General features: G+C 16.9%; 4 protein-coding genes across 4 annotated transcripts in view; 2 read left to right on the top strand and 2 right to left on the bottom strand.

The window, feature by feature from the left end:
• Nucleotides 1-177: 177 nt before the first annotated feature.
• On the bottom strand, nucleotides 178-1,497 carry PADL01_0509200 (conserved Plasmodium protein, unknown function; the record flags this gene model as incomplete). The annotated part of the gene is made up of 1 exon (XM_028685453.1): nucleotides 178-1,497. One exon carries the CDS (start codon nucleotides 1,495-1,497, stop codon nucleotides 178-180), a length of 1,320 nt encoding a protein of 439 aa, XP_028536950.1.
• Nucleotides 1,498-3,792: 2,295 nt separating this feature from the next.
• Nucleotides 3,793-4,872, top strand: PADL01_0509100 (stripes inner membrane complex protein, putative; the record flags this gene model as incomplete). The annotated part of the gene is made up of 3 exons (XM_028685452.1): nucleotides 3,793-3,972; nucleotides 4,172-4,277; nucleotides 4,418-4,872. 3 exons carry the CDS (start codon nucleotides 3,793-3,795, stop codon nucleotides 4,870-4,872), a joined length of 741 nt encoding a protein of 246 aa, XP_028536949.1.
• Nucleotides 4,873-5,958: 1,086 nt separating this feature from the next.
• Nucleotides 5,959-8,190, bottom strand: PADL01_0509000 (peptidyl-prolyl cis-trans isomerase; the record flags this gene model as incomplete). Its single annotated transcript, XM_028685451.1, has 1 exon — nucleotides 5,959-8,190. The coding sequence occupies one exon, from the start codon at nucleotides 8,188-8,190 to the stop codon at nucleotides 5,959-5,961; it is 2,232 nt and encodes a 743-aa protein (XP_028536948.1).
• Nucleotides 8,191-15,194: 7,004 nt separating this feature from the next.
• Nucleotides 15,195-20,938, top strand: part of PADL01_0508900 (conserved Plasmodium protein, unknown function) — a gene marked incomplete at both ends in the record, with an annotated part of 7,443 nt that continues 1,699 nt past the window's right edge. Inside the window, one exon of the mRNA XM_028685450.1 lies at nucleotides 15,195-20,938. This exon is cut by the window's right edge and continues 1,699 nt beyond it. Within this exon, the coding sequence (XP_028536947.1) occupies nucleotides 15,195-20,938 (5,744 nt within the window).

The raw sequence follows: 20,938 nt of genomic DNA, 5'->3' as shown, positions 1-20,938 counted from the left end.
TATACATATGTTTTATTATGTTTATGCTTTATACATAAATATACTTATTACATATATACATACACACACACACAAAAAAAAAAAAAAAAAAAATTAATTAAAAATCACATTGTGTAATACAAATGAGATTTTTATTAAAAAAACATTAAATATTATTAAAATTTTTATTTGTTATTATTAAAAAATTTCTAGTTCGATATGCTCATATGAATACATATCATCAATACTAACACAATCTTGTTCACAGGTAAATATTATAATATTACCTACATTAAAATTATTTATAAATTTTTTTAAAAAGTGATTCTTTTTTTGTTCAAGTTTTTTTTCAATCTGATAAATAAATGTAGAAAATAATTGCAACTCGAATAATAATTTATGCTTACAATGTGAACATGTCATATTCTTTTGTTTTATATTTGTTTTTGTAGATTTAAACATATATAAAAACTTCCCATTGTAAGAGTATCTTAAGATTTGATTATAATTTTTACTTAAATATGAATAAAATTTTACGCATCCATTAAAATCATTTTCAAAACCTTCCTCATTATTATTATCTATATTTACATCATCATTATCATTATCATTTTCTTTATATAAATAGTCATCATCTTCCATATTATTTTTATTATTTTCATACATTTCATACATTTTTTTTGCTTTTTCATATAAATAATCTTTTCCACACTCTTCATCATCTTCTATTAAAGATATATAGTAGCAAGGTAAGTGATAATTATTACAGTTAGTACTTTTTAAAGTTTCAAGAGTTATATCATTACATGTATCTAATTCTTTCTTATTGTCATGTACATTATTTGATTTTATTATATCACAATTTATATGTTTATTAAAACATTCATTATTTATATTTGTATTGTTGTATTTATTTGTATTATGATCATTTTTATATTTTTCCTTAACATAATTTAAGCCTTCATTTAAAGAATTACTAAAAAGAGAACTACTTGATTTTTTATTATCAATAGTCTTTTTTGAAAATAAAGAATTCCAATCAATTAATTTTTCTTCTCTCGAATTTAGGTTTTCTAAAATAGAATCTTCCTTTTTAGTATTTTCATTAGAAAAAATAGAAAAGGTATTATTTCCTTTATAATTATTATTATATATTAAATTATCAGTGTTCTTTTTTTCCATATTTTTGGATTCGTCCATATTATTATTTTTTTGTATGTCATTATTTGTTAACTCATGAACTAATTTTTTTTTACCCTTTATACAAACCCAATTATTTTTATTCATATTACATTTACTACTATTCATACAACAGAACAAATATATTACTCTAATATATTCATCATAAGATGTTGATAATTGAAATAAAAACGTGAAGTCTTTTTTGCATATAGAACATTTCAAATTTAAATTTGTTGGTTCTTTATCATTTATCCAAATGGGTTCACCTCCAAATTTGGAATCATTTTTGAAGTCAAATTTGTTATCTATTTCGTTGGATAATTCTCCTATATACATTATTTGTATATTATATCTGTTCAAATTTTTGGTATATTTTTAACATGTAGATATATTATTATATATATATATATATATATATATTTATATATTTATTTATTTTTATTCTGGTTATTCTAAAAAAAGAAGAAAAAATTATTAATATTTAAAAAAATTTTTATACGTTAAACATTTTTTTTTTTATATTCATTTTTATAAAGATCAATTTATATATATATATATATATATATACATCACAACAGAAAAATTCTTAAAAAATAATAAATATTTTGCATTTTTCATCTACAACAAAAATTTGTTTTGGATACATAGAAAATATTATTTTGATATATTATTAATGTTGATTAATATAATTTCATCATAACATAAATTATTATTATATATATATAATATGTATATGTATAATTTTTAAGCATATATATTATATATAATATATATATTTTTTTAACTGTATATATAAAATCTATTTATTTATATATTCATATTATATTTTATATTTTCTTTTTTCCTTTTATAATTAATCTATAATAAATCTATCATTTCGTTTTTTTTAATATTATTTTATATTTGTATGTTGTTTTATATATGTATAATAAAGCCATAATATTAGATTTATTTATTCCAAAATAGGTTAATCTGAATATTTATATAAATGTATATATTTTTTTAAATATAAGAAATGATAACAAATGATTCTAAATATATATTTAAAAATATAATATATATATATATATATATATAATCACTCTATAACAACCAATTTCATAAAAAAAAAAAAAAAAAAATGACATAAATATTTAAAAGAAAAGAAAAACGTTCATTCTTTTTTTTTTTTTTTTTTTTTTTTTATAAATAGTCAATCATAGTTTACACAAATAATTCATTAGGATTATATGAAAGATGTTATATTTATTTTTCATTTTATGTAACCAAAAAAATTTTAATATATGATCATATTTTATTATATTTTTTACCTCTTACAATGAAATAAGTATGTAGAAAATAAAAAATGTTTAAAGTTTCAAAACCTATATTTCGTTATTTTTTGTAAAATATTTCTTTTATCATTTAGAAAAATATATATACATACATATATTTTTTGATCTTGTGGTAGATTAAATAATATATAAGCCTTCTTATTGTTGTGTTTTCTTTTATTTTCCTTAAACTGTAATATATATATATATATATATTTTTGTTTATAATTCATATATTATAAACAATAAAATATGATGTCTTGACAATTATTTAGAACCATAAAAATTAAGATGTTTATCATAACAAGAAATAAATTCCTTAACACATTCTACAAATAAAAAATATAATTTGTATCAAACAAATTAATGGAAAAAACCAAATTTATATAAAATAATTTTAGTAAATTCTTTCTTTATATATATATATATATAATAAAATATATCCATACATTTTTCTGAATATAAAAAATTGGTAATTTTTTTTTTTTTTTTAAATATATTAACAATTCAGGAAAAAAAAAATATATGTAAGGTATTTTCAATTTATGTACATTAATTTAAGGAAAAAAAAAAAAAAAAAAAGCTTTTGTGAAATAATATTATTATGACGAAAATATATAATATCCTCATTTATGAATATATAGAATATAAAAATTATTCAAGTATAATAAAATAAAAAAAACAAAAAGAATTTATATATATAAATATATTATATACATACAATATTTTTCTTGTAAGTCTATATGAACTTTAATATATATAAATATGTTCCATTAGCATACAAAGTATATATATATATATATATAATGTAATAATATTTTTATATTTTACATAAATAACATCGCAAATGTAGAATTTTTAAATTCAAGTTTATATCAAGAAAAAAATGTAAATCATAAGGGAAAAAAAAAATATATATTTTTTTTTCATATTATTTTATTTACATATTTTTTTTATTTCATTTTGTTATAATGTAAAAAGTAATAGATTGTTAAATGTATTGAATAAACAAGGAAATAAGTTTAAAAATATAGACCAATTTTTTTTTTTTTTTTTTTTTTTTTTTATGGTTATTTTGGTAAAAAATATTCATGCACAAAAAAAAAAAAAAAAAAGCTATAAATAATGAAAAAATAAAATATTTGAAATATTTAATTCTATCAGTTGACAAAAAAAAAAAAAAAAAAAAAAAATTAAGACCTTATCATCTACATAAGCTATTTTATATTAAATACAAAAAAAAAAAAAAAAGACCTAACTGAAAAATATAAATATATATATAATATATATATATTTATATATATAGGAACTTGAAAAAATGTCAAAAAATTATAGTGAATCCCAATCTCTTACAGAGAATAATTCCGATAAGAAATCAAAATTAGATGATGATTTATCATCGAATGAAGACAGTAATTTAAGTTCAAATAAATTAAATAAAAAAAGCATTTATAGCAAAAAATCAAACGTTCAACAATTGTTAGCAAGAATAGCACAAGTACATAAAATAAAAAAATAAAAATAAATAAAATAAAATAAGTGATAATGCTTTTATTTTAAATTGTGTGTATATAAATTTGTAAATTGTATATAGAAAAGATAAAAGAAGAAAACAGAAATTATATACATTTCTTTATAATTTATATGTTATTATTTATTTTATTATTATTTACTTATTTATTTTTCTTTTTTTGTAGGAAATAGATGAAAGAAAACCAAACAATGTAATACATTTTATGGTGGATTTTTTGTGTAAACATTACCCTGAACATTTACACGGTTTCGAGGCAATATGGAATGGTGGTAATTTGAAACATACATATAATTCATAAAATAAATATAAGTATATTTTGACCGTATTAATTTGATGAATGATTTATATTACATTATCTTTCTGTTTTATGTTTATTCACTTTATTTATTTATTTCATTTGTTTATTAAGATCCTGATTTGGAACAAGAAAGACTATTAGTTGTCGAATTCTTTAAGTATCAAAAATTACCAGTAGAGATATCAGTACATTTCATTAATGCCGGATTTGACACAGTAGACACATTATGCACATTATCTAATAACTCTCTTGATGATGTAGAAAAATTTAATAATACTAGATGGCTACCTGGTCATAAAGTCCGATTACAACAAACCTTTAACGATATTACAAACCGTGTACGAATATTCAAAGAAGAACGAAATGTTTTAATAAAATGTTTGAAGAGAGAATTTATAAACCATTCTCCAAATATGATCAATTCAGTTATAGTACCAAAAACTATAAAACCTATTATGGTACCAGTTCTACCTACTGTTGGGACACCAGTAAATGTTTCTGCTAGACCAAATAATTATTTAAGTGTAGGAAAAACATTACCTCCTCAAATTTATAGAAGATCATGAATAGTCCTCTCTATCCATTAAAATGGTTATATAATTATTACATTTTAAGTAGTTCGATAGGGAACAAACAAAAATTATGATAATTATAATAATTATAATAATTTTTTTATTATATATATTATTTTTTTATTCTTTCTTCTTATTCTTCCTTTTTTTTTTTTTTTTTTTTTATTATTTTTTTAGTTTAAATAGGGCGAATAATATTATATCTATCTATATATATATATATATATGGAGAGGCTTCTTTTATATGTATTAGAAGCATTATAATTTTAATAAATTTTAAAATGATGCATTTATTTTTTTGTGATAACTTAAGTATTATTTTACATGGGAATGAAAAATTTTAAAATCAAGGCAATATATTATAAATAAAGATATTATATAGAAACATATTAAATATATTCAGCATATATATATATATATATATATATGTGAATGTATTATGATTCACATTTTTAATAATACATAATCTAATTAAACATAACTATCAATATATTTGTATATTTTTTTTTTTTTTATCTTTTTATGTTCCCCTTTATGAGATACTATTCATTTTATGATAAAATGAATTTACAGGAAAAAATTTACATTAACATAGTACGATTGTACTATTGTCAAATGTGTAACTACATTTTATTATATATATATTAGATGAACTTAAAAATTTTTGTCTTATAATATCATATTTCTTTAGACTCTAATTGAGAAATATATCATTTATATAATAAATAAACATTATCCTTTTACTAAAGGATAATATAAACTTATGTAAAATTTTAAAAATCATTATTAATATTAATTTTAGAGAGTTTTTTTTTTTTTTTTTTTTTTCATTTGAAAGAAAATTGTATATGGATAATAAGTTTACACACAAAAAAAAAGAAAAATAAATAAATATATAATATATATATATATATTATGTATCTATTTTTTTATGACAATTAAATAATAAAAAAAAAAAAAAAAAGTTGCATTATTACGTGTTTCTTATTGTAACAATTGTTTATTATACAAATAAATATTAACAAAGAAAAATATCATAAAAATTATACATATATATATATATATATATATATGTATAAACTAATTATTAATTTTTATATTTAATATTCTGATATCCTCTAAAGGCTTGTCCCTTTTATCCGTACGAACCTTTTCTATATCCAAAACAATTTTGCTTCCTTGTGTTACTTTACCAAAAACCGTGTGTTTAAAATCAAGCCAAGGACATGGGACAGTGGTTATAAAAAACTGGGACCCATTTGTATTTGGTCCACAGTTTGCCATAGATACCATAAAAGGTTTTGAATGATTAAGATGATCAAAGAATTCATCTTCAAATTCATTTCCCCAAATACTTTCTCCACCTGTGCCATCACCTGAAGGATCTCCCGTTTGAACCATAAAATTTTTGATAACTCGATGGAAGATACAATTATTATAATACCCATTTGTAGAATGAACAGAAAAATTCTGTACTGTTTTTTTGCATTCTTTATAAAAAAGTGAAATATGTATATCTCCCATAGTTGTGTAAATAATAGCACTTTTAGGAGTATTTTTATTATTAATGTTTTCTACATTTTTTAAAGGATTAGAAATAATAGAATTTACATCATTTTTTGTTGGTTGTTCGTTGTATATATCCCTGTCATCTAATTCGTGTTCATTTAATTTTTTTTTTGAGAAAAGATAAAATCTAGCTTTTTTGTATACAGTACAAAATAGAGCACAATCGGATATATTTTTTTCATTTATATATAAAGATTCATGTATATTTGTTCTAACTTTATTTATGGGTATGATATTTTGATATAAAGAAATAGATAGGTATCTTAAATTGGCTTCATTTTTCCCAATAATATAACATAATTGATTAGTTATAAAATTAACAACTTTTATACCAATAAAAGTTGAATATATAATATATTGATTTGATTCATCAAAAGAAATCATATCAAAATTAATATTTTGATTTTTCATATATTTTTTTATTTCTTTTTCAATAAAAAGTCTTTTACCAAAATCAAAACTATCTATATGTAAATCTTTTTTTAATGGATCATTTTGAGCAGTTAAATACATTTCTGTACTTTCATCATATACTCTATATAATTTCATGGATTTGAATTTATATATTCTCAAAAAATAATTTTCAGATAATATAGCCATATATTCTCCATCTAAACTTAAACTTATACATAATGCATATGTTTTATATTTGCATAATTCATATAGATCTGTTTCACTTTTAAATGAAAAATTAATTTTTTTAATTGGATATCTTTTATTCATTAGATCAATTAATTTATGATCCATATTATTATTTGTTTTGTATTTGTTTTCCTCTTTAGATGTTGGAAATTTAAAATTGGTTACATCTACAATATCAAGAAGACCTTCATTATCACTTAATACACATAAATCATAAAATTTATTATATTTTATAATTTCTATAATATTACAACAAGTGAAATCAATTGTTTGTATACATATATCACTTTCTAATGGTTTATAAATATATATACATGCTTTTTCACTAGACGATATAGCAACTTTAACCTCTGTTGAAAATAAAGAGGAATAAACAAATTCTCCTGTTCTTGGAATAAAATTTAATTTTATAACAATATTCATATCAAAACTAGTGATATCAAATTGTTTATATGTTTTATCTTTTGATAAACTTCCTAAATGTTCTTCATCTTCTGATATAAATATATTAATAATTTCATCTGAATGAATTTTAAAATGTTTTACAAATTCAATACAACCAATATTTTTATACCAAAATTTTATAATACCATTTAAACTAGCCGTAATTATATATTTCTTTTTATTACTTACTACAACATGCGTAACTATATCTGTATGCATATAACTAACTTGATAATTTTTATTTGTTGGAAGATTCTTTAAATATATATCATTATTAATTCGTATTTTCTTTTTCATCTTTTCTTCCTTTTTTTTATCTTCTATTATTCCTTTTACTTTTCTTTTTTTTTTATTTAATAATTCTGCATTTTCTGGTATATTTATGGATGATGAAGATGACCCTGATGATATAGAATTTTTTTTTTTTTTTTTACTCACCAACAAAACTTCATCCTTCTGATCATCACTAATATCATCATTATTATTATTATCACTATTATTATCACTATTATTATCACTATCACTATAATTCTTATCATTTATGTTCTCCTTATTTTCTTGTAAGGGAACTGGGCCAAAACTTCCATCGCTTGATTCACCATCTGAAGAAGGCAACTCTTCTTCTTTTTCATTTTTATATTCATCATTCTTACTCATTTTTTTATTAAATTATAAAAGCATTTTATTATTAAAGGAACATATTATTATTTATATAAAAATATATATATATATATATATATATATATATTATTTTTTGTATGAAAATAATTTGTAAAGAGATTGGACTAAATATATTATACATATATATATAAATATATATTATATATATATGCATATATTTTTATCAAAATTTTTATTTAAAATATAAAAATTAAATAATGTATCAGATAATTGTAATTAATATACTTTATTTTTTTTTCTTCTTAAATGAAATAAAAAATAACATTCATTCATTCTATGGATTTATAAATTACAAATATATATAAAAATATATATATATAAGCATTATATAAATTATACATATAAATATATATTTAATATATAATTATATATATATATACTTTAACGTATAAATTTTTATTAATTTCTTTTAATATATAAAAGAAAAAAAAGAAAAATTAAAAAACTATAATATATTATATAGATAAATAAAAGTATAAGTTCTAAATACTTTATAATGAAAAAAATAAAAACAAAAAATATATTCCTTCATAAGATATATATATATATATATATATATATATATTTTATGAAATAATATAATTATACGACAAATTTTTTTTTTTGAATTGTTGTAAAAATTTGTTCAGTTCATATGGTTATAAAATAAAACTGAAAGAGAGAAATATATTAATAAAAATTTGTTTTTCTAAATATAGATTATTTTTGTTATTGTAATGGATCATTAATTAAGGGTAACATTTTTTAAAAAGAAGGAGCGTATTTCCTTTTTTTTTTTTTTTTTTTTTATTCTTTTCTATTCATAAGGTATATTATTATATTAACATATGTTATGACTCCATACATTTTTATATTAAAAAAAATATGAAGGTATTTAAAATAACCTAAATCATTTTAAAAGACAATAAAATAAATAAATATATATATATTTTTTTTTTAATGAATATGTAACATACGCTATACAATATAATATTGTTTAAAAATTGAAAAAAAGAATTATAATAATTATAATTTTTTAATTATATAATCCCTTTTGTGTTATTAAAATATGTAAATGTGGTTATTATTTTAATTAACGTTTGGAATGATTATAAAAGTAACTATAATTTTAATAGTACAAGCAATTAAATATAATAAAATAAAAAAATATACATACATATATACACATAAACATATAGATAATTAAATAATTATTGTTCTATTTTTGTTGAATCATTAATAAATAAATAAATAAATAATAAAAATAAAGGTCCATCTATTATTTTAGATTATCTAAATACTATGGTGAAGGGATAGATATATTGTAAGAAAGGCTAATAAAAATAAAAAATTAAAGTGTAATAAATATAAACACACACATAAATATATATATATATTATATTATATATATATATCATTATTTTTTCTAAATAATATATATGTTAAATGGACCTCATGTATTTATTTATTGCTGTATATTTATTAAATTATGTAACTCTTTTATTTTGTTTTATATAATCTTTAGGTAATAAGATATGTTAAATATTTATAAAAAGTGTATTGAAGCAATATATATATATATATATATATTTATATATATAATATATGCAATGAATTAATAAAATAATATCTTTTAATAACATTTATAAAAAGTAGAAAAAGCTTTTGTATTTGGTTTACATAATATAGCATATATATTTTTGAAAGAATATTCTTAATGATGTTATATATATATTAGATATAAAATTCTTTTTTTTTTTTTTTAAAATAATAATAAAAAAAAAAAAAAATCAAAGTAATTTCTTAAACACATCTTATAATTTTCATTACAAATATATAATATATATATATATATATATATATTTATATTGTTTGTATATAGAAAAATTTACATATACACTATAAACTCTGATCATTTATTATAAAATTTATAATGTAATTTTAATATATTGAAATGTTATAAATTTTTTTTTTTTTTTTTTCTTTTTCTATTTATATTTGAGGGGGAGCAATAAATTTTTTATATAAACAAAGTAAATATTGTAATATTAATAATATATAAATAAAATATATCATAGTATACATTTTAAGCATATACACATATATAATAAATATATATATATTATTTATTTAATACATTATGAGTAAGGAAAAAATTATATATAAACATAATATATATATATACACATGTTATAATATATACTTATATATAATATATTATATTACACCTGTTTATTATATATTTTATTTGCTAATTATTAACAAACTTAAAATTTGTAAAAACAAGCTTTAGTTAAATATTAGATTATATATTCAATATTATTATAATGATATATTTTTTTTTTATAAGAAATAGTGTATATGCTAATAGATTTATATTAAATCATAAATTATAATTACATATATATTGCAAAATAAATATATATATATATAATAATATATATATTAATTTTTTCTAATTTTTCTTTGAACTTTTTTTTTTTTTTTTTTTTTTTTTTTTTCATTTTAGAATTAAATTATATATATATACATTATATTATATTATATATATATACATTATATTATATATATATACATATATATATGATATATATATATATATACTCAATTTTGAGTATTTTATTAAACAATATAATATTCAATATAAGTTCTAGCATATTTTTACTATGAAAATCATATAATGCTATAAAATGAATCATAAAAAAATATATATTTTTTTGATTATTTTTTTCTATTTATAAATACATGCAAAATAAAAAGAAAAGTGTATTAAAGTGCGAGTATATTTATTTTATATATATATGTATATAAAAAATTATATATATAAAATATAATATGTAATATATATAAAATTAACTCATATATTATATATATAATAAATTATATATATATATTTCATTTTAAGTATATATTTTTATGAAGACATGTATTATTATATTACTCTTTACTTTTTATATTCATCTTTGTAAGTTTATATATTAAATATCATATATATTATAAATACACATATATAAATTTATATATACATATTATAATATATATATAAATATATATATATTTTTTGCACCTAATGTTTATTTTTAAATATAAAAAAAGAATATTCAAAAAATATATTTGCACACTCACAATAATAATAAAAAAAAAAAAAACTATTATTATAAAAATTCTAGTAATAAAAATTCATTATTGATCATCATTATATATATAATTATTTACATCATACATATATATATATATATATAATAATATTCATATTCCAAAAAAAATATATATATATATATATAATATTATATATATATATATATTTTTTTATTTCATCATATTTTATTATTGTACTTCATTATATACATATATTTTTTCTATTTTCATTCCATGTATATATTTTGTATACACAAGTATGAGAAAGTTTTTAATTTTTAAATGTATAAAAAAAAAAAAAAAAAAAAAAGTGTAATATAATATATAATTTTTGAAAAAAGAAATTTAAATAATAATTATAATAATAAAAAAACAATCAAACACATTGTTGTTTTCTTTTAGAAATTAAATAATATATATTTGTAAATAATTTAGAAAGGATTTAGAAACTTTTGTATTTATATTCAATAATGAAATTATATATTAATAGCATATACATATATAATTACTAAAAAATAAAATAAAATAAAAAAACTTTATATGAATAATAATTTATAAAAATACATTATTATATTTTATACATAGACATATATACATACATATATATATATATATATATACATATACATATATTATATATATGATGATATACATTTAAACTTGAACACATTTTAAAGAAATATATATATATAGTAATATATATGTAATATATATATTTTTTCTTTACTACTTTTTATTTTATCCTTTTGGCTTAATTTTTTTTTTTTTTTTTTTGATCTTATTAATTTCAATATTTTTTTTAAATAAAATTTTATTATTAATTATATAATTTAATAATTTTTTTTTTTTTTTTTATGAAGTTTTAATAAGTAACAAATTACACTTATAAATAATATATTTATACTTAACAGTAATTCTTATATATATATATATAAATATGTAATAATTTAAACTTTATGTTTTATCTTATATTTTTGATATTATATAAAAATAAAGCATCAAAAGAATAAAAAAAAAAAAAAAAAATCAAAGAGAAGAAATAAGTAAAAAAAAAAAAGAAAAAAAAAAAGTAAGAAGAGAAAAAAGAAAAGAAAAAATTAAATATTATTATAGAGTTCACACATTTTATGGATTTTTTATTTTTATTGAATAATTTTTTAAAATAATATTCATATATAATTATATATATTTATTTTTATTTCATATATGTACCTATATATATAATATATATATATATATATTAATATATAAATAAATGAGTACACACTAAAAAAAAAAAAAAAAAAGTATATATGACAATATAAATTATTAATAATACCTTATATAAAGCTCATTATATATTTTATAAATAATACATACAAAATGTATATATGTTTATATGTAAACATACATATGCATAATCTTGTGTATATTATATGAATACATTATATATATATATATATATATATATATACATATACATGTATTTTTTTTTATATGTACTGGACATGCATTGAAATACGTACCCAATACAAAGTACCCCTTAATTTACATGTACATGTTGCATTAATATTTTTGAACATTGTCAATATTTATATATAAGAAAAATATATATATATATATTAATATATATATTTAAATATATTATATGTATAGAACAACGTCGTCACAATTAAATATTTTATTCATTATAATTTTATATAATATTTATATATTAAGCATACTAAATAATGTTTGATTTTATTGTTTTATTTTTAAAATTTAATTATATATATATATATTTATTTATATATAATTTTTTTTTTTCTTTATTTATATATTAGAAATAAATTATTTTATTAAATTAATTTTTTATAAATATATATATTTAATATATAGAAATTACAACTTTTATTACTGCATCAGGGATATATATATATATATATATAATTTTTTTTTTTTTTTTTTTTTTTTTTTTTTGAATAAGTGTAATGATAATTATTTTCCATAATTTTCAATTATATTTAATTCATATATATAATGTAATATAATATATATATGTTCAATATAAAAATATAAAATTTAGTATTTTTTTTTTTTTTTTTTTTTTTAAATAATAATTTATGTTCATGTAAAAATTCATATAATAAATATAATTACCATCTATATATAAATATTTTTCTATTTATATTTTTTGATATATAATATTGTCAATCTGTCTATTTTTCATGTCGTTTTTTTAAATCCTTTTTAATTTAATATCCATTAAAAAATACAATTTATGTTAATTTATATATATAAATTTTTTTTTTTCGATTTTTAGTTTTTTTGGCAAATTTAAAAAAAAAGATAAAAAAAAAAGATAAAAAATAAAGCATAAAAATTATTGAAAAAATTTGTCATAATTTTATATATATATATATAATATATTATTTATTTATATTTTATTTTTTTGATCTGGAATAATAATAAAAATGTCATGTATATATGATATATATGTAACTTTATATGTATATATTTATATGTATGCTTAAATGTATTTATAAAATTGTATATATATATATATATATATATATATATATATATATGTATGTATGCTTATTTTTTAATTATCCTTTTTCAGGATTGAAAAAAAAATATATATCGATAAGGATACATAGATTATTGTTATTATGTGCATGTCTGTGATTAATTATATATTTGTGATTATGTGTTTATACGTGAAGGTTTTTTTTTTTTTTTTTTTTTTTTTTTTTTAATATCGTGTAATAGAATTATAATATTTTTATCCCTTTTTTCTTGGAATTACAATTTTTAGTTTTTGGATATATATATATTATATTTATATAAATTTTTTTTTTTTTTTTATAATTTAAAACGTTTTTCAATTATTATATATATATATAATATAATATAAAATTTTTTTTTTTTCCTTTTTTGTTGTGTTGATCTGATAATTTAAACAGTATGAAATATCTTTATTATTTCCAATAAATAATTTATATTCTCCGAATATATGTAAATATGCATGTATATATAGGTATGTATATATATATATATATATATATATGTACATATTTATATATGTGTATTTATATGTGTAAGGAGTATCATACATACTTGTATATATATTATGTGTAGAAGTGAATATATAACATATTAATTAAATATAATGAACAAAAAAAAAAAAAAAAAAAAATTAAAAATAAATAAGCATATATTTATATATGTATATTTAAACAGTGTGTAATATATTTAAAAAAAGAATAAAAAAAAAAAAAAAAAAAAAAACTAATTTACAAAATGTATATGTATACATAAATATGAATAAATAAATATTTATATATATATTATATGGACATTATATAATTTACATGTTTTATTTTAAATTAATTACATATATATTTATATAAAAAAAAAAAAAAAAAAAAAAATGAAAAATATTCATTTATTATTAATATTATGTATAACCGTACATTATATATACATATATAATAATTCCTATATTTTATTACTTTAATTAAATGTATACGTGTTTTAATGGTATCTTTATAAATTAGAAAAGTACTTTTAAAACATAAGTTTTTTTGTATGAAAAAAAAAAAAAAAAAAAAAAGAAAAATTAACAAGACCAAATTAAAAAAAAAAAAAAAAAAAAAAAAAAAATACATTATTTAATATATATATATATATATATATATATATTTATGTATACATATATTTATCTATATATATTTTCTATATTTATTATATCTTTGTATTATTTTATTATATATCCATATTTTTCTCTCATAATCTTTTGTACACTTCTTTCTACATTATAAGAACATAAAAATATTCGGTGTCCATATTTTTTTTTTTTTTTTTTTTTTTTATTTTTCTTCTTCATTTGACGTTTGAATAAGATGGAAAATAATAAAATATTATCAGAACCTGAGGGAGTTAATTTATATAATGCAAAAATGAAAAATATAACTAATGAAAATACTGGTAATTATATGGTTAGTGAGAATAATTATTTTCAAGACACGAAAGTGCAAATAAAAAAGAATCTTTTAGAAAGGTCATCTAAATTATGTACCGTAGAAAATAGAATTAGAAATATTAGAAATATATCAAACGAAGAAAAGTTGATCACACAAGGAAATAATCCTAACATATTTGTGGATTCATCTATAGGGTTTAATCATATGTATATAAATAATGTTCAATCAACGGGTGTCGAAAAAAGAGAAGTAAATAATTTTGATATCAATGAAAATAATGTTAGTATTGATAATAAAGAAAAGAGTATGAATATTGTTGATAATGATAATAATAAAAATTGTTATACTTATAGAAATAGTGATATGCATAAAAATGATAATAGTATTTCTAATCACATTGGTAACACTAGTAATATGAATGATGAATATAAAATGAAGGTAACCAACAATTATGAAAGGAATCATTCCTCATCAGATGATAATAATAATAATAATAATAATAAGGGTACATTTTATAATGATCATCATCTTAACATAAACAATCAAAATTATTATAATAAAAATATAAACTCTTTTAATAATATTAATCCGAATTACCTTGGAGCATTAAATGAAAATAAAAATTTCATGTACACTCAAAATATGAATATTTCTAAAGAGAAGAATGACGTTATGTTGAATGGAAGTAATAAAAAAGAAGTTGATTTTTATATAAATGAAGAAGAGCAAGAAAATATGATTAATGAAATTATGAGTTATGAGCATTTCACAGGTGACAACAACAGCAATAATAATAATTTTAATAATAATAATAATAATAATAGAAATAATTCTGTTCATAAAAACAAAAATGATTGTAATAATTTCATTTGTGTTGAAAATAATAATATGGGACATGTTAATGAAAAAATATCACCTTCTTTCGATAATAAAATGTATACATATAGAGATACCATTGAATATTATAAGGATATGAAGAAAAGTGGGGTGAACGCTCATTCTGTTATAAGTAAAGAAAGTGATATTATTGGAAGTATTAAAAAAAAACTAGAGGATCAAAATCTTATAGATGAAGAAAAAAATATAAATAATTCATTGAATTCTTGTATTACATCAGATAATCCATGGAATGATAATTATGAAATGAAACTAGGAAATAATAAGTTGAACAATATGAATGATAGTTCCTCCATATCAAATAATCTAAAAGAGAACTTAAAATATCCATTTAATAATTTTAACAATTTTAATGATATTAGTATAAATGATATTTCAAAGAATGTTGAAAGAGACATATTTATGAATTCCCATCATAATAATTTACACAAAAAAAATGGATCACCTGATAATAATAACAATAAAAACAAAAGTAATGATGAAGATAACACAAATGGTAATAGTAATAATAATAATAATAATAATAATAATAATGTGATAGACAAATATCAAAATAATGAAAAATGCCTGAACAAATTGCCGTTAAATCTTTATAGTGATCATTTAAACAATTTTGATGATGAACGAATGAAAAAAGAAGGAGAAGAAATATTATTAAATGATATGCATCCAATAGAAAATAAAAATTTGGATAATAATAATGTAGAAAAAGAATCTTATGAATCCTATAATCTTAAAGAAGTGAATTTATTTAAAGAATACAACTTATCTGCTTTAAATTGTGTAGACAATCATAGAAATATATATAATAAAGAAAGTAATGGTCCTAATGTATTAAATAATAATGAGGAAGAACACATGGGTTCTAGGGTTATTCTGTCAAAAGAAAATAATAATATAAATAGTAACAATAATAATATAAATAGTAACAGTAATAATAATATAAGTAGTAACAATAATAATAATATAAATAGTAACAATAATAGTACTGTTAATAATATGAGTAATTGTGATGAAATGAAAAATTATCTTGTCGAAAGTTCAAATATTTTTAAGAATATTTCTTCAAATTCAAATTGTAAAGATGAGAAATATATACAAATGCTTATGAAGAATTTTAATATATATTCAAATGATTTATTAAATTTTGATTATAAAATAAATAACGACCAAGAAAGTAATAAAAATAAATATGACAACTTAAATAATATAATATTTAATTCTTATTATGATAATGATTTAACATTAAATGTGAATGATATGGATCAAAATTATAACAATAATTTATGTAATAATATAAATGCTGATAGAAAAAATATGAATGATAATGTATATTATAATATGGCATCATTCTGTCATGAAACAACACAAGAAGAAAATGATGATAAATATAAAAGTACTACCAATCATTTTGTAAATGAAATGATGATAGATAATGAGATTAAAGATATAACTCATATAAATAATAATTATGATATACAAAAAAATGAATATAATAATAAAAATGGTTCCTATAAAATAACAAACATAGAAGAAAGTAAAATTGAAAAAATAAAAAACACAGAGAACTATTCAAAGAGTGTAAATAATCTTACTTGTATTTATAATGAACTTATAAAAAATGAAAACCTTGATGAGATTAATCATAATGTTGATGAAGATGATGACAAATTTAAAAAAGATAGTAGCGAAAAAAATAATAATGTGAATAATTATAATTATATGTGTTGTGCTAAAGAAAATCAGAATGGTTTTAAAAAAGAGGAACATGAAGATTATAATAATATCAATAATGATTATATTGACAATATTGTAAGTAATAATAATAAAAATAAAAATGAAATTAATAATGATTGTATAATAAATTATAGTAATAGTGGAACAACAAATGCTAGCTGTAATAATATTGTTGATGGTAGTAATAATGAAAATATGCGTAATAATAGTAATGTAGTTAATATGTTAATAGAAGAGAATTCTCTTTTTAAAGATAATGCATTAAGCCAAAAAAGTTTAGAAAATGATAATAAAATAAAAAATTATGATTCAAATGAACATTTAATAGATGATAATTTTAATTTATTTTTAAATAATGAAGATGTGAATTGTAATAAATTCTTTGCAACAAATAATAAAAATATGCATAATAATGAAAAGAAAAATTCTGATGAAAATAATTATTCTAATGGAAAAGATATTTTCAATCCTTTGGAATATGAGAAATATAATAATAAAAACGAAATATATAATTTAAAACAAGATGATGTTAATAGTACTATCACAAATAATGATAATATGTCTATGTTTTTTAGTACTAATTCTTTTAGTGGGAATAATGATTCTTTTATGAAATATATAAAAGGTTTTCTTGAAAATAATTATATAAATGATCAAAAAAATTATTTGAATTTATTTCATAAAGGAAAGAAAGAAAATATGAACAACACTACTATGGATGATATATCATCAATGGGTGATGACAATTATGTTAACAGTTTGATGAATGACATATTTAAAAGTAATAAACAGGAAAATGAAAAACAAAATGAAAATGATAAAAAAAATAATATGATCGTTAATATGAGTAATATTCAAAGTACTAAAAATGAAATAAGTAATAAACCAAACCTCAAAACTGACCTAAATAATAATAATAATAATAGTAATAATAAGGAAGAACAATTTGATAGTCTTCATAATTTAAATCATATTAACCCTAAATCTAATAGTTCCATTCTAAATTTAGACAATTTAAATGTTGTTTTAAAAAAAAATGATAACCCTATTGATTATTATAAAGTTTTTAATTCTTTTCATGATATAAAGAAAAATGAAAATGTACTGAATACAGAGAATAATGAATTTAATAATAAAAGTTTTATATATGATGATATTAATAAATCTACAATGTTTAATATGCCAAAAATAAGAAATGATAATGGTACTAATATTATTAATGGTTATAATATAAAAAAAGAGGAGGTTACAAATACAAGTACTTTGAATTCTTCGAATGTTCTTAAATTGAAACACGATAATGATCATTATATTAATATGACGAATGGTAATAAGTTACCCTTATTATATGAAAATAATAATAATCTTGATAATATTTCTGATGATGATCAAAATAAAAGAAAAACAATATTAAACACGTTTGATGATATATATTCTGTCAATGATAGTTCAGTGGATAATTCATTAGAATTACATAGAAATAAAAATATGATGACAGGAAATGAAGATTTTTTATATGCTCCAAATAAAATAAAAGAAATGGTACCTCATGATAATATGGACTATAATAATGAACAGTTGAAAAAAGATGATATGTATAATTATGGAATGATAAAAAATAATACTATAAATAATTTGAATTTTATAGATAAAATGAATAGTCCAATTGTAACAAATAAAAATATGGATATAGAAACTACTTTGAATAATAATAGTAATAGTAATAGTAATAATTATGTATATAATATATCCATGAATAAACAACTATTCGATGCTCTAAACAATCATAATGAAAAGATGCATACTTACAACCAAAAAAATATACATAATAATAAAGAACAAGAAGATACAGTCTCAACATTTTGTAAAAATAATATATTAAATGAAAATAAAAATGAAACTTATATGAATAATAAACAGTTTAATAATAAACAAATGAATAATGATAATAATAAAAATTCATATCATAATAATAATTTTAATAGTAAGAATATTTCGAATTTTTTGAATGAAACTAATGTACACAATGTTTTTAATTCAAATGATAATATTATAAATTATTTGAAAGAACAAGAAAATCAAAATGAAGAAACAGAAGGACAACATATATCATCTCAAAATAGAAAAAGCAGCCAAGAAAAAAAAATAAGTTATAATAAATTTCATAATTTTGATTATGTAAATAATTATGATTTATCTATATCATCCATAATGAATAATAAAGCTAATAACAATAATGATATTAATAGTGTGAACAAAATGAATGATATCATAGAAAAAATTGATGGACATATAAATAATAACTATTATCAAAATAAAGAAGGTGATCATCAAACAGAAAAAGATAAAAGAAGAGAAAGAAATATAAACGAATTACAAAATAACGGTACGAATAATAATAATAATAATAATAATAATAGTAATATGATTAATAGTATACATTTAAATAAGTTTGATGAAAAAATGATAGATCTCATTCTAAATAATGGTAATAGTAATAAATGTACTCAAAAAGGAGATGATACTAAAAATCGTAAATTTAGTAATGTAATAAATTTAAATAATATTCATTCAAATGATAATAATTCTTTAAATAATAATATTAATAATAATTCTTCTAATTATATGTTATATGATGTTTTATCAGAACATAATAATATAAAAAATGATATACCAAAAAATGAAAATTATAATAATGGATATTATAACAAACAAACTATATCTCCTTCTAATAATTCATTGAATGATCGTAATAATAATTATTATAAAATGGATTATCGTAATAAAAAAAATATTAACGTAAATCGTAATCTAACTATGAACCTACCTAATATGAATAATAATAATAATAATAATATGAAAAATTTGCCTAATGGTAATTTTATGAATAATGATAATGTGAAAAGTTTTTTTAAAACAAACAATAATGATAATAATATTCATAATAATAATATTAATTGTAACAATAATCGTAATAGTAATAATTTAAATGACTATCCTATAATTATAGATAAAAATAATATGAACGT

Source organism: Plasmodium sp. gorilla clade G2 (assembly GCF_900097015.1).
Source record: "Plasmodium sp. gorilla clade G2 genome assembly, chromosome: 5".
Taxonomy (NCBI): domain Eukaryota; phylum Apicomplexa; class Aconoidasida; order Haemosporida; family Plasmodiidae; genus Plasmodium; species Plasmodium adleri (nom. inval.).
Note: the sequence above shows the minus strand (reverse complement) of the source record. Positions and strands in the feature narration are given on the sequence as shown.